The 16,233-nt window shown below is 39.0% G+C and overlaps 1 protein-coding gene across 1 annotated transcript in view; it reads left to right on the forward strand.

Moving 5' to 3' along the window:
* The window catches only part of TASL (TLR adaptor interacting with endolysosomal SLC15A4), an 18,894-nt gene extending 11,445 nt beyond the window's left edge, over positions 1–7,449 (forward strand). Inside the window, exon 3 of the mRNA XM_017548490.2 lies at positions 6,001–7,449. Within this exon, the coding sequence (XP_017403979.1) occupies positions 6,002–6,898 (897 nt within the window). The 5' untranslated portion in view covers position 6,001 and the 3' untranslated portion in view covers positions 6,899–7,449. The remainder of the gene's footprint in view (positions 1–6,000) is intronic.
* The last annotated feature ends 8,784 nt before the right edge of the window (positions 7,450–16,233 follow it).

Consider the following 16,233-nt stretch of genomic DNA (forward strand, 5'->3'; position numbering starts at 1 on the left):
TTTTTTTTTTTGAGACAGAGTCTCACACTGCCACCCAGGATGGAGTGCAGTGGCGAGATCTCCGCTCACTGCAACCTCCACCTCCCGGGTTCAAACGATTCTCCTGCCTCAGCCTTCTGAGTAGCTGGGATTAACAGGCATGTGCCACCATGCCCAGCTCATTTTTGTATTTTTAGTAGAGATGGGGTTTCACTATGTTGGCCAGGCTGGTCTCGAACTCCTGACCTTAGGTGATCTGCCCACCTCGGTTTCCCAGAGTGCTGGGATTACAGGCTTGAGCCACTGCGCCTGGGCTGGTTTACCGTCTTTTGAAAGCTCCTTTATGACATCCCTTGAAAGGAACACAGAAACAAATTACTCAGATGTTACATTAATATGCAAAAAATAACTGTCACACTACGATATGACAGCAATCAACCAATGAACTTTAAATTGCAATTATAGGCCGGGTGCAGTGGCTCACACCTGTAATCCCAGGACTTTGGGAGACCAAGGCAGGCAGATCACTTGAGGTCGGGAGTTCAAGACCATCCTGGCCAACACGGTGAAACCTCGTCTCTTCTAAAGAACACGAAAATTAGCTGGGAGTGGTGGTGCACATCTGTGGTCCCAGCTGCTTGGGAGGCTGAGGCATGAGAATCACTTGAACCCGCGAGATGGAGGTTGCAGTGAGCCAAGATCATACCACTTCATTCCAGCCTGGGCGAAAGAGTGAGACCGTCTCAAACAAACAAACAAAAAAACAAAAGAAAAACAAAACTGCAATTATAATTCGCAGTCTTTAGTATTTAAACATTTTACAATGTCACCTTCACTATTTTCTAAGTCTTTGCCGTCCTATAGAGTAGTCATGTGGCAATTAAAATTAATTAAAATTAAATCAAATTAAAAATTGAGTTGCCTTAGCCATATTACAAGTGCCCAATAACTACATATGGCTATTGGTTGCCATTTTGGACAACACAGATATACATCATTACAACATCCTGGAAAGCTCTGTTGGACAGTGCTGGTCTAGATTTTTCATGTGCTTAGCTTTTCTAATTTATCCCCAAAGTTCGTAGCCAATTATATAAATTATATTTCATGATGGTCAGACCTTTTCAGTTGTCTTCAATTTTATCTTTAGCTTCAGGAACCTTCCGATCTGTTCTAATCAGCCTGGTTGCGTTTTAAGCCTGTTACATATGCAGCTTTAATCCTGGAATGTCTTTTTACTGTTATCATGGGTAGGTCTCCTATTCACAACTCCCGGGCCTAAGACCAAAAATGGGAAGCCTCGGTCTTCAGCCCTTCTGTCTTCTTTTCCAAGTCTTGGCTACCCTTTACATTCAGCCCATACACCTAAACTCGGTCTACAGCCCTAGCTAAAAACCACCTCCTCATCATCTTTTGGGTCTAGGGGTGTGCGCATGTTCAGTCCCCCTAAGTCTGCCTTAATCATGATGGATCTGTGGAATAGCCTGTGCTGGCTCTGTAACTGGGTCTGCAATCTGAGCAGGGAATCGTGAGGTCCTGAATACCAGGAGTGTGAGTTAGAAGGCAGCGGTATAGAGGCTGGGTGGCCTCCCAACATGTTGGACTCTAGAACTCCTTTCTCTGTTGGAAGAGGTGCAACTGAAGGAAGGCCATAGTGGGACCCATTACAATTGCAGAGTTCAGAACAAGGGCTCAGGCTATCCTAGTTTAAGGGCTGTTTGTTTCTCTCCTGTGCTGGATTTCCTGTTTCCTATATTCTTTGTCTCCATTTTATTGTTTTACTTACTGCTTTCAGTGGAGCATGTATTCTATTGACTTTCTGAGAAAGGTGCTTGAAAAATCAGTTATTTGAGACTTATAACCTAAAACTATCTTTATTCTATCCTCATAATTGATAACTTGGTCATAAAATTCTAGGTTGAAAATAACTAGTAGAATGAAAATTCTGAATTTGTAGACATTTTTTCATTGCCTTGTGGTTTCTTATGTTGCCGTTGAGAAGTCTGAAGATTCTGGTTCTTGGTCTTTTTTGGTGACTTTTATTTTTTTTCATTCTAGAAGCTTATAGGAACTTCTTTTTGTCCAAAGTGTTCTATCATTTCACTTTCATGAAAGGAGGTATAGGTCTATTTTCACTCACTAATTTGATAACTTATGTCCTTCCATTCTGGAAAATATTCTTAAATTGTGTCTTTGAACTTTTCCTCTATTTTCTCTGGTCTCTCTTTCTGAACATCCTATTATTCCGATAATAGATCTCCTGGACTGGTCCTCTCTAACTTTTTTCCATCTTGTAATTTTGTTCTGCTTTCAAAATAATAATTTGCCCGAACTTTTTAAGAATATTGATGATAGAATCTGCCACCTCCTTCACCCTGCTGTAACTTTGTTTCCTCCAAATGACTATTTTGGTCTTTCTAATATCAGACCTTTCCTGAGATGTTTAAGAATTCTACTCATATTTAAGGATAAAGATCCTTAAAAATCTCAATAAGCTCTGTTAATTGTGGGCCTAAATAAAGGATGATCTGGTTGCCTGTTGAGTTGGGGAACCTCTAATGTCAGTTTCTCTTCTTCTCAGACAAGTCATATTCACCAAAACATTCTTCCCACTATCCTGCCTAGAAGGTGAATACTCTTCTTGCCAGCATTCTTGGAGCTGAGTAAGGGGAAAGAGGTCATGGATCTCAGCAAAAATATGCATGTGTTTAGTTAATTGATCTATTATCAATTCAGTAGTTCTACCCTCAGCTGGTATTCCCTACTCCAGAGACCCTCTGTTTCACTCTTCAGAGACTACATTTCAAGTTTTTCTTTGGAGTTAAGGATGGGGAATGTCACCTGGCTGCATGGCCAGGTATGAAAGATGATCTGGGTTTCTGACTGCCCTTTAAATAGACTTTCAGTCTTTCTTACTTCCGATATATCCCCGTTACTCTCACTCCAAAAAGGTATGTGGTACCACCAATTCCTCAACATATAGAGGAATTTAAATCAGATTGGCTCTTGGCTTTTCCCATGTGTATTAGTCTCATGTTGCTCTAAAGAACTGCCTGAGACTGGGTAATTTATAAAGGAAAGGGGTTTAATTGACTCAGTTCCACAGGGCTGAGGAGGCCTCAGGAAACACAATCATGGTGGTAAGGCAACTCCTCACAGGGCAGCATGAGAGAGAATGAGTGCCCAGAGAAGGGGAAAACCCCTTATAAAACCATTGGATCTCGTGAGAACTCACTCACTACCACGAGAACAGGACGAGGGAACCATATCATGATTTAATCATCTCCACCTGGCCCCTCCAATGACAAGTGGGAACTACAATTCAAGACGAGCCTTAGGTGGGGACACAGCCAAACCATATCACCACGGCTCTTGTAAGATTCAGTTTTCTCAGGTCTCCTAAGTCATTAAATCCTCAATCTCCTGCTTCCCTGTTATTGTGCTGGTTTCTTCTCCTGTTCTTTTGCATGTGTGTGTGTGTGGATTCAATCTTTAAAAAAACCATTTATTGTTTTGGTGAAGTTTGGAAAGGAAGAAAAAATACATGCATGTGCCTATTCTGTTAACTTTCCTAGGGACCCTTGCTTTCTTCAACCTCAATTGGATATCTTTTTTGAGCTCACGTTCGTTCTCCAGAGTGGTGGGAAAGTACTCATTGTCAATCAGGATTTCCTGAGTCACTTCAGGGCTCCCTCCTCCTTGGATGCGCCTCTAAGTTATAGACTGTTTATATAAAACCATAGGGTCAGCTGAGGATGTGAGTGGGTGGGGGATATCTTTGGTTGTCATCATGCAGCCGTAATGGTATCCATGACAACTTATCATTCATCTGGTCCCTGGTTTGTAGTCTATGGAGATCATGTCTGCAATCTTTCCATCTCAACTCTAGGTCTTCTCCAGGATTTCAGGCTCTCAGCAGCATGCTGATGAGCAGACTTAATGAGGCAGCCTCATGCCGGCCTGCCCAGGTGATCCATGTGGCTGTCTCTCCTTCTGTTCCTGCACCATGCTGGGCATGAGATAATTTTGCAAACTTGTCTACTCTTGGCTCCCAAATCTCTCTGGAGACATACTTTTTCTCTCCAAGGGGGATTCAGTCTACTTAAGTTTATTATTAGTGCATAAATATTATGCCTTAAGTCCTTCAGGGTTTTAGATTCTGAGGTGTAAAAGCTCAGGTTATGGTTTCTCAAAAGTCATTTCTCCCAAACGATTATTTCTGCCAGGAATTTCTAAAGCCCATTTAGATACTCAAAAGTCAACCGATCATTTTTGCTCTGATTTTCTATGATGATATTCTGAGGCCTTGAAGGTGGAATGCTCTAGCTACAGCTTGGGTGGGGGTAGGGTGTTGAGGGAGAGGAAGTAACTGCATCCCTATTAGGTCTTTATGATAGACCCTTTCTCTGTTTCTTATCTTTCCATGTAGGAGGGTTTGGCCTTTTCACCTGGATATTAGGTTTGAGGGCAGAACTTCACATAGATTTTTAAGGAAAGGGCAACTTTTAAAAATTTTATTTTTGTAAGTGTGTTCAGCATACAGTAATTACTTCATGGTTTGTTGAAGACCTTTAGCTTAGTATCTTTATGGTACATAACTGTGCCCGGAATGTAGTAAACATTAAAAAAAAAATTGATATTTGCTAAATAAACCAGGAATAGTTCCCAAAATGAAAATAAACATTTACAATCTTACCCTTATACAATTTTTTAAAAGGGAAACATTTTATTTACCTGGGAAACAATAATTACATGAATGTAAAAGAGATGTTAAAAAATTTTAAAAGGACCTTTACGTATGGTCCTTTTAAATAACCTTCCTTTTCTTATTTGACGTTTCAATTTCAGGCTCAATTTGACAGGTCTGTGTCAGAAGCCTAGCTCTTGAGGCCCAAGAGGACCAGTTTTCCTTGCTGTTGGCTCTTGCCCCAGTGCCAGGAATGCCAATGTGTTCTGTTTTTAGAAACTGCAGCTGCTGGTTTCTAGCCTGTTCTAGCCACTCCAGACCAGTAACAATTGCTGGGGGTGGGGATGGGGAGGCCGATGTAGGGAAAGTCTATGGTCAGGAAAGCTCCTTGGTAACTAGGAGGTAAACACATCAGTTAGATACAGAGACATTTTCAGGATGTATTCTGAGAAGGGGGAGGGATGGAGAAAGAAATTCATTCTGGGATACAAAGGCAGGGTAGGCTTTGTGGTTCTTCATGATGTGTTGAGCATGAATTAATTTCATACCATGTTATTGTTGAAAATTCTTCAGCTCAAATTAACAAATATTTTTTGAATCTCAGTAGAAATGCCAATAACTGTGTTAGCTCCCAGGGATCCAACACAAATCAAGTAAGACACAGCACTTGTTTTCAGTAGAATTTGCCACAAATTTTCTCATTAGTTTGCTCAAAAGTCACCAGCCATGATTCTCTCCAATTTGCAACTTTTAGATCACTGTTCAGTTCCTATGGGGCAGAATGTAAATGCTTTTGCCTGACAGCCAATGCTCTTCACGATCCAATTTCAGCTGATTTTCCCAATGCCTTCTGCTTGTGCTCAGCTTCTTTGTATGTGGTGAATAGGTCACGCCACCATATTCTCTTATAACTCTGTTCCTATGGCTGGAACTCCTAAGTTACTCTTTAGCATTCAGCTGAAATGTCACCTTCCCTACGACACGTCCTGTGATTTCTTCCCCTTCTCCCCAGGCTAACTTAGGGACGCCCCCCACCCCCGTACTTCATTTGCACCTATCACTATTATATTCCTCAGTGATATAATACTGGAATTGTTTGTATCTTTATCTTTTTTTCCTACAGTGGGAAACTTCCTGAAGGATGAAACTGTGTCCTTTTCATTTTTATATCCTTAGCACATGCCATACTCCTGGTACACAGTAGGCACAGAATTAGTAAGAGCTTGGTGAATAAATGAAGTGAATTTATTCATTGTTCTTATTTTTGATAAGTGCCAACTTCTAAAATTTCGGTATTCTTTTTCTCCATTCTTACTCATCGATTCTCTTTCCAGAATGCTGTCAGAAGGGTATCTCAGTGGACTTGAGTACTGGAATGACATCCACTGGAGTTGTGCCTCTTATAATGAGCAGGTGGCTGAGGAAAATGAAGAGGAATCAAATTCTGTTGCTACTCTTTCCTATTCCTCTGTGGATGAAACACAAGTCAGAAGTCTCTACGTGAGCTGCAAATCATCTGGCAAGTTTATCTCTTCAGTGCATTCAAGAGAGAGCCAACACAGCAGAAGTCAGAGAGTCACGCTGCTGCAGACAAACCCCAATCCTGTGTTTGAAAGTCCAAACTTGGCTGCAGTTGAAATATGTAGAGATGCCAGCAGAGAGACCTACTTGGTTCCATCTTCTTGCAAAAGTATTTGCAAGAATTACAATGACTTACATATTGCAGGGGGCCAGGTGATGGCCATTAATTCAGTGACAACAGATTTTCCCTCTGAGAGCAGTTTTGAATATGGCCCTTTGCTGAAGTCCTCTGAAATTCCTTTACCCATGGAGGATTCCATTTCTATGCAGCCCAGTGACTTTCCCCAAAAACCTATCCAGCGGTACTCATCCTACTGGAGAATAACAAGCATCAAAGAGAAAAGCAGCTTGCAAATGCAGAAACCTATTTCTAATGCAGTGCTGAATGAGTACCTGGAGGAGAAGGTTGAGGAGTTGTATAAACAGTACATTATGGACACCGTGTTTCATGACAGTTCTCCTACCCAGATTCTGGCATCTGAACTCATCATGACAAGTGTAGACCAAATCAGTCTTCAAGTGTCTAGAGAGAAAAACCTGGAGACCTCAAAAGCCAGAGATATAGTCTTTGGCCGTTTATTGCAAATGATGTCAACTGAAATCAGCACTCCTAGCCTCCGTATTTCTCAGTATAGCAGTGTAAATCCATAGAGAGGATGCTTCCATTACTGTGTCTCATTACTTAAACACGAAGGAACACTTTATTCATTTATTCTGAGGATGTGCAGGAGAGAGTGGTGAAGGGGAGTTAAGGGCTAGAGAAGTAAAGGTCAGCTGGAAATCATGTGTGAATCACGGGGGAATCTCATAATATTACATTTGATGAAGGAATACGGTAAGAGGAGCCATAAGGAATGATTTCAAAGACAGGTGTGTACAGCAAGGAAGCAAAAATAAACATGGTCAAGAAAGAAAAGGTGAGTTCATTTGAAGAAACATAGGAATTGAAAAAGAAGACAGCCAAATGAGATGAAACCAAAAAGCCAAAAGGTTTCAGGGTAAAGAGCTAAGAACATGTTTGTTACCCAAATAAATTCCTCCAACTTGTTTCTTTTTGAGGGAAATGGACTGCAGAAAGCTGCTATATTTGGGTAGAAAGACAAGACCAGTTTTCAAAATATATGTTTATATCTCCTTTGTCTACTCTGTATCAGATCCTTTAAAGGTATATTCTTTGTAAATATTAAAACTGTAAGAAATTATAATTGTGTTTTTATTTTTGAATGGTTACTTAGTTACAGACACAGCCACAAAACAGCCGCTCAAATCTCCTACTTCTGTTTCCTGGTAGAGATGAAGTTGTCTGAATGAAAAACACCACACAGCACTAAACCATTTAGTGTTGTTTTACTGGGTATGATTTTCTTGGTATTAAGCTTCAAAAGAAATTATGAGGCCAGGCTCATGCCTGTAATCTCAGCACTTTGGGAGGCTCAGACAGGTGGATCACCTGAGGTCAGGAGTTCAAGACCAGCCTGGCCAACGTGGTAAAACCCCATCTCTACTAAAAATACAAAAATCAGCCAGGTGTGGTGGCAGGCACCTGTAATCCCAGCTACCCGCGAGGCTGAGGCAGGAGAATCGCATGAACCTGTGAGGCAGAGGTTGCAGTAAGCTGAGATCATGTCATTGTACTCCAGTCTAGGTGACAAGAGTGAAACTTCGTCTCAAAGAAAAGAAAGAAAAGAAATTACGAATCTTATTGTTTCCCTTTTGTTCCGCTTCCTTTTCTACATGCCCTCCTGACCTGGAGCCAGAAAGGGGTCTTCCATATCCTTGGAACATGGTTACAAGCCGTAGGGTCCCATGATATCAAATTCTGTAAACTCATTCACTAGAATAGTAGCTTCCCGTGGGCTTCACTGCTCTGCATCACATCTTTCCTCTGGCTCAGGGGTTGGCAAACTATGGCCCATTGACTGGATCTAGCCTGCTGCCTGTTTTTGAACTCCTACAAGCAAAGAATGGTTTTTCCAATTTTCAAATGGTTGGAAAAAAAACCACAGAAGCAAAATAACAACGGTATTTTGTAATGTGTGAAAATTATATAAAATTCAAATTCAGTATTCATAAAATATAGTTTTATTGGAACACAGCGGTGTCCGTTTATTTATGTGTTGCCTCTGGCTGCTTTCACACTAGAATGGTAGAGTTGAGTAGAAGTGATAGAGAATATGGCTCACCAAAGCCTTAAACCCTTACTGCCTGGCCCTTGACAGAAGTTTGCCAACCCTACCTAACAGAAGTGTGTTGTCCATGTAGTGGTTGCTTGGCTTAATTCAGGTTCGCTAGTGAGGTGGACTCTGAGATGGAAATTGGTGAGTAAGTTTCTTGGGGAGTGGTCTTGGAAACAACCTCTGTGATGGAGTGAAGGAAGCAGAAGAGATTTCCACAGAGGCTTTCCTCCATTTCACAGGGAGCCCTGGAGCTAGGGTGACCCTTCAAAATGGATACAAATGGAAACAAGAGGGTCAGCTTTTATACTCCAGCATCTACCAGGAGCGGGGTGTAACCTTAGCCAAGACAGTTCAGTGTAGGGCAATTCCCAAAGAAGGAATCAACTGTGTCTTCGGCAGCCAGATTCCAAGCAGCTACTGAGGGAATGAGCTCCTCACCCCAAAAGAGCAATCTGGATGGAGCAATCCCCTACATTTCACAGTATTTGTAGAGTGAATGAATATATATACTTTTGGATATATGTTTTTTTCACAATTTATACTGCTGTGTAAGGAAATAAGGTTTTGAAATAATTATTTGGAAATGTGTTTCACTGTTTTAAACCTATCACAATAATAACTGCAATGTATTAATTGCTTGCTCTGTGTCTAGCACCATGTTAAGAATTTTACACGAATTATCTTATATGATTCTTATAATAACCTTGTGAGAGGGAATGTCTATTATTATCCCCATTTTATGGACAAGCCAGCTGGGCTCAGGAAAATTAAATAATTTGTCCAAGGGCACACAGTAGATGGTGGAACTGGATTTGAGTTCAGTTCCATTTAACTTGAAAGTGCTGGTTCTTTTTTTTTTTTTTTTTTGAGACGGAGTTTCACTCTTGTTACCCAGGCTGGAGTGCAATGGCGCGATCTCGGCTCACCGCAACCTCCGCCTCCTGGGTTCAGGCAATTCTCCCGCCCCAGCCTCCTGAGTCGCTGGGATTACAGGCAAGCGCCACCATGCCCAGCTAATTTTTTGTATTATTTTTAGTAGAGACGGGGTTTCACCATGTTGACCAGGATGGTCTCGATCTCTTGACCTCGTGATCCACCCGCCTCGGCCTCCCACAGTGCTGGGATTACAGGCGTGAGCCACCGCCTATCACCTGCTCTTTCTGTTCATCACTCTATTTGTCTCATTAAAGATTTTTTCTGCTCCAAGTGGAGTCAACTCATTAATCTCTTATGTCATCTCATCTTTTCTTTTTAGTGTTTAGCTTGATATACTATTTATTTGTATATTCCCCTGCCCAGAACATGAGCTTTGATTTATCCACATGCTTTTCCACATCCCAAACATTACTTGCACATAGTAGGCAACGATTTCATATTTGTTAAACGTATGAATACATTTTGGTCATGTTGGCTACTGCATTTGGTGGTTGAAGTCAAAGACTATCAATATCAAAATCAGATAATTCTGACTAGAAAAAAAGTGCTATTGAAGTTTTCTCAAGGCATAAACTAATGGAATAAATGAGCTTAATTTATTATAGCAGGTTAGTAAATGGTATAATAGAATGTATGGTTATTTTCCTTTCCTTCCTAAGAAATAATCTGTTACAAAGTAGACTGGTTCATTTTTTTTTGGATGACTATTTATTTGAAGTTGTGTTTTTATTTTGTTTTGTTTTGATTTTTGGGTTGGAGCACTGTGTGTTAAGCATATGGAGGGAAGACATATGTGCATGTACACACATAGGAGTATGCCTCTGCTCTCTGAAAACTTACCATATTGTCAGGGAGACCTGAAAGATAACTAAGGAACAAGTAACAAAGCCATTTATTAGGTAAGAACGTGGCAAAGTGATACAAACAGGAATAAGATGATCAAGTATTACAGCTCTAGTGAGTGCTGAAAAGGAGACAAGGTAGGGAGTTCTAGACAGTGGGAGAGCCCAATGTAGGAAAAGCTTCCAAGGGGGAAGTGATGTTTTAAATAACTCTTGAAGAACAAGATAGGATCTAAGCAAATGGATAGAAGTGTTCAGGCAGAAGTATGAGAGGGTTTAGCGCAATTGGAAACTGCAAGTCGATGGCTGTAACGAGCTGAATGAATGCATGAATAGGCAGGATATTCGTTTTTTAAATTGCTATTGTAACAAATTAATCGACTTTAGTGGCTTAAAACAATAAAAATGTCCCATGAATATGCAGTCTACAAAACTCAGATTACAGGAAGCTAGTGTCAATTTTTTCAAGAGGTAAACTGTAAGTAAAAGAAAGAGATGAAGGGGATAGTTGTAGATTTAAAAAGACTTAAAAGGCATGTCAACTTATTTCTAAATGAGCAAGACCGAATTAGAATGTCTAGGGTTGCACATTTGGGTGAAATACCATCAAGAAAGACAAGGACATGATTACTTTGTAAGTCATAATGGTTACTTTTGATGGGAAGAGGGGACTGTGGTTAGGATGGGACACATGGAGTGATTCTGCAGTGTCTGGCAAATTTTTATTTTTTTAAAATTTGAATCAGGATCCAATAAAGTTCATATATTGCCATTGGTTAACATGTTTCTGTATCTTTTAACCTACAGGCTAAAACTTCATCCTGATTTCTTTGTTTTTCTTACAGTTTATTTGTGAAGAAACTTGGGGGCCGGGCGCGGTGGCTCAAGCCTGTAATCCTAGCACTTTGGGAGGCCGAGGCGGGTGGATCACGAGGTCAAGAGATCGAGACCATCCTGGTCAACATGGTGAAACCCCGTCTCTACTAAAAAACGACAAAAAAATTAGCTGGGCATGGTGGTGCGTGCCTGTAATCCCAGCTACTCAGGAGGCTGAGGCAGGAGAATTGCCTGAACCCAGGAGGTGGAGGTTGTGGTGAGCCGAGATCGCGCCATTGCACTCCAGCCTGGGTAACAAGAGCGAAACTCCGTCTCAAAAAAAAAAAAAGAAACTTGGTCACTTTACTTGTCCTACAGTTTTCTAGGTTTTGCTGATGGTTTTCCCAGGGCATTATTTAACATATTTTTCTATATTCTGTCTTTCTTTTAAATTAGTAGTTAGCTCTGCAGACTTGAACAGATACAGGTTTTGCTTTTTTCCCCCAAGGAGAATTCATGGGTAGCATTGTGATCTTCCACGAGAAAGCACAATGGCTGGTTGAATAATGTTTTTATTTGAGAAAATATTATTTCAACTGCTAAATGGTAAGTTTTATATTTGTAAAAAATATTGAAATCCTCCCAGCTCAACCTCCCAAGTAGCTGGGACTATAGGTGCACACTACCATGCCCAGCTCCATTTTTCAACAAATATTTTTACGAGACAAAATGGGTCCAGTACATGGTCTCTATTTATAATACTTTGGAATGTTTTGCCAAATTTAAATGTTGCAAAATTAGAACCTTCTCGGTCTTCTCCTGGTAATGATAATACATTTATCCAATTAAAATTCAGAGCTCCACCAGAATATTCCTTCCACAAGTGGAGATATTCCAAAGCCCAATAATAGAACTTCAAAATTAAATCTTGCATGCTATTTGTGCTGTCATCATTCCATTTGTTTAGTTCCTCCTTTATTTTTTGCAAAGACAAATTTCCAGTCTTTCCTTTTGCAAGTTCTATTTTCAGTAATCATAACTTTCTAGAAGCTTCAAAGATTTCCAATGACCAAATTTGAGAGTGCGTATTTACATGAAAGTGTATTATTGAAAGGCACATAGGTTGATCTACATAGTCGTTTTTCAAAGGTGCAAACATTTCTAAAATCTGATAATGGGAAGCTGGGAAGACTCGTTCTGCCATGTTAAAGTACTTTTAGTTTTCATTATTAGTTTTATCATGAACATTTTATAGTTTACTAATTCTGTGTATTTATAAAAATACTTTAAAAATACTTTGAATATTAACAGCTCTCATATCAACTGGTAGAGTATTACTTCTTGCTTGGATGCAATTAAGAATTTTGTGTTCTCTATGACCTATTGTATCTTCTTGCTTTCAAAGTTCCTTAATTTAGTGAGAACATTGCTTTTACTATGATGCTGTGCCCTACCAAAATTAGTAATCATTTCATCCTCTCAAAGGAAAATCTTTTTCTTCAAAGTGTAACTTTTTAAATTGAATTTGCAATAATATGGACATTAATGTCAGATGTTTTATCTTTAACAAAATTAACATAAAAGCTTTACTTTAATTACATAAATCTAATGGAAAGAAACAAACCACTATTGAAATTAACCTATTTTCTACTTGAAGCATCTGGGGTTATTTAACTTCATGAGGAATTCCTCTTATATTCATGGTAAAAGCATATTTATAACTATTGCATTATCTCTTTTTTGGTACATGACAAAAAAACTCAGAACTGGAAATTAGCACAATTAATTTCACATAGGTATTTGATCTCAATGAAAAGTCACGTGTCGTTTCTGCTTTCTGCACGATGCCAGATGTTGGTGATGGGGGGAAGGCAGCAAATCACACTGCCACATGTGTACGTATGCAACAATCTTGCATGTTCTTCACATGTACCCCAAAACCTAAAATGCAATAAAATAAATAAATGGGAAAAAAAAAGTCACATGTCATATACCTTTGATATTTTTCAGGTACAATCTTTTTAAAAAAGTATGACGTTTTGTGGTAGTTATTGATGCTTCTTAAGCAGATTTGTGTTTTCATGTACTCAGTAATAACATTGTAATCCCCATGGTTGATGACAAATATTGATACATATTTTCTCAAAAGTTACTCATTCACCATATTTTCTTCAGAAATGAGAATCTAGTTCTTAATTACACTTAATACAATTCCTTTCTCATACAACAGTTTGATACAAAATAGAAAGCATTACCAAACTACAAAATAGATACATTAAAGTAGATTCACAGTATTCAACAAATGCCAAAACTTTGTAGTAAGAAAGTTAATATTTTTCTCAGCATTTTTATCCCATACATGTACACCTCATTTATCATTTTTTAGGTTTCCCACTGACTTCACTAACTGTTGGCCAGGTGGCACTGTGTGCGTGTGTGTGTGTGTGTGTGTGTGTGTGCGAGAGAGAGAGAGAGAGAGAGAGTGAGAGAGAGAGAGAGACAGAGAGACAGAAGGAGAGAGAGACTGAGTTTCTCTTGGGTGTACACCTAGGAGTTGAACTGCTAGTCATAGGTTACATGAATTTTCAACTTAAAATGAGAGATAAATCCATTATCAACAGCAATATATAAGATATCTTGTCAAGCAACATGTTTGCCAAATCTTGACATGGTCAAACTTTAAATTTATGGCCAATGGAGTATATAAAAAATGGTATTTCATTTGGCTTTAATTCATATTTTCCAGACCACCAACAAAGCTGAAACTCTGTTCATATGTTTAATGGCTATAGTATCTTCCCTTCTGTAAAATGCTTATACATACCTTTAACTCAGTTTTTCCTCCTTTAAAAAAATAAACTTTATTTTTTAGAGAAAGTGTATGTTCACAGCAAAATTGAATGGAAGATACAGAAAGTTCCAATATACTCCATAGTACTTTGCTACTATTGATAAACCTACATTTACACAGCTTCATCCAAAATCTGTAGTTTACATTAGAGCTCACCCTTGGTGTTGTTCATTCTATGGTTATTGACAAATATATAATGATATGTATCCACCATTATAGAATCATACAAAATAGTTTTTGTTGCCCTAAAATCTTCTGTGTTCTGCCTGCTTATCCCTTTCTTCCCTCGATCCTTGGCAACCATGAATTTTTTTTACATTTCTATAGCTTTGCCTTTTCCAGAATGTCACATAGATGAAATCATGCAGTATGTAGCCTTTTCAGATTGGCTTACTTCACTTAGTAATATGCATTTAAAGTTCTTCCATTTCTTTTCATGTCTTGATTGCTGGTGCATCTAGAAAATGATATATTATAAACTGTGGTGCATCTGGACAATGAAATATTATTCAGAGCTAAAGAGAAATCACAGTTTATCCATGTAACTACTGAAGAACATCTTGGCTGCTTTAAAGTTTTGGCAATTATGAATAAAGCTGCTATAAGCATTAATGTGAAGGTTTTTATGTAGACATAAGTTTTAAATTTCTTTGGATAAATACCAAGGAGTGTGATTGCTAGATGACATGGTAAGAGTATATTTAGTTTTGTAAGAAACTTCTAACTATCTTCCAAAATGGCTGTATTTAATATCATTTTGCATACCTACCAGCAATGAATGAGTTTCTACAGCTCCATAGCCTCATCAGCATTTGGTGTTGTCAAAGTTTTTGATTTTGGCCATTCTGATAGGTGTGTAGTGGTAGTTCATTATTGTTTTGATTTGTAAATGCCCTAATGACAGATGATGTGGAACATCTTTTCATGTGGTTATTTGCCATCTGTATGTTTTCTTTGCTCAGGAGCATGTTCAGATCTTTTGCCCATTTTTAAATTTTCTTTTTCATATTGTTGACTTTTCAGCTCTTTCATGCGCTTTGAATAACAGTCTTTAATCATGTCTTCTGCAAATATTTTCTTCCTGTCTGTGGCTTATTTTCTCATTCTCCTGACAGTATCATTCTCAGAGCAGAGGCTTTCATAATTTTAACAAAGTGCAACACTTATCAATATTTTTTTCATGGTTCATGCCTTTGGTGTTGAGTCTAAGATATCATAATCATACCCAAGGCTATCTAGATTTTCTTCTATGTTATCTTCTAGAGGTTTTATAGTTTTGCGTTTTACATTTAGGTCTATGATCCATTTTGGGTTAATTTTTGTGAAGGGTGTAAAGTCTCTGTCTAGATTCATATTGCATGTCTAGTTGCTCCAATACCATTTGTTGAAAAGACTATGTTTTCACCATTGTATTGCTTTTTCTCCTTTGTCAAACATCATCAATTATATTCATGTGGGTATTATGGACAAATAAAATTGTGCATTGTGTTGATACAAAAGTAAGTTTGGTTTTGGAACGTGAAGTTTAAATCATTATAACTAGGCTCAGACACATCTTCGTTAATCAAAATAGGAACCATTACGATCAACACATTTTTGCCAACGAGAAATGTAGAAATGTTTGCTTTTCCCTGTAGCGTAAAAATCCATGCTTTGAGATTCGACAAAATCTTGGAAAGCATTTTCTGCATCCTGGTGGTTGTGGGAGCGTTTTCACTGCAAAAAGTTGTCGAGATGCCTGAAGAAATGGTAATTGGTTGGCAAACGGTCAGGCCAATATGGGAGATGAGGCAAAACTTCATAGTACAATTCGTTCGGCTCTCAAAGCATCGGTTGTGCAATGTGCAGTCTGGTGTTGTGAAGAATTGGGCCCATTGTATTGACTAATGCTGGCTGCATATGTTACAGTTTTTGGTGCTTCTCATTGATTTACTGAGCATACGTATCTGATGTAATGGTTTCACCGGGATTCAGAAAACTGTAGTGGGTCGCATTGGCAGCAGACCACCAAACAGGGACCGTGACCTTTTTTTTTCTGGCTCTAGTTTGCCTTTGGGAAGTGCTTTGGAGCTTCTTCTTGGTCCAAACGCTGAGCTTGTCAGTTGTCATATAAAATCCACTTTTTGTTGCAGGTCCCAATCCGACTGAGGTTTCTTGTTGTTGTATAGAGTAAGAGAAGACGGCACTTCAAACAATGATTTTTTATTTTATTTTATTTTATTTTTTTTGAGACGGAGTTTCGCTCTTGTTACCCAGGCTGGAGTGCAATGGCTCGATCTCGGCTCACCGCAACCTCCGCCTCCTGGGTTCAGGCAATTCTCCTGCCTCAGCCTCCTGAGTAGCTGAGATTACAGGCATGCGCCA

The sequence above is a fragment of the Cebus imitator genome, unplaced genomic scaffold (assembly GCF_001604975.1).
Source record: "Cebus imitator isolate Cc_AM_T3 unplaced genomic scaffold, Cebus_imitator-1.0 Scaffold208, whole genome shotgun sequence".
Taxonomy (NCBI): domain Eukaryota; kingdom Metazoa; phylum Chordata; class Mammalia; order Primates; family Cebidae; genus Cebus; species Cebus imitator.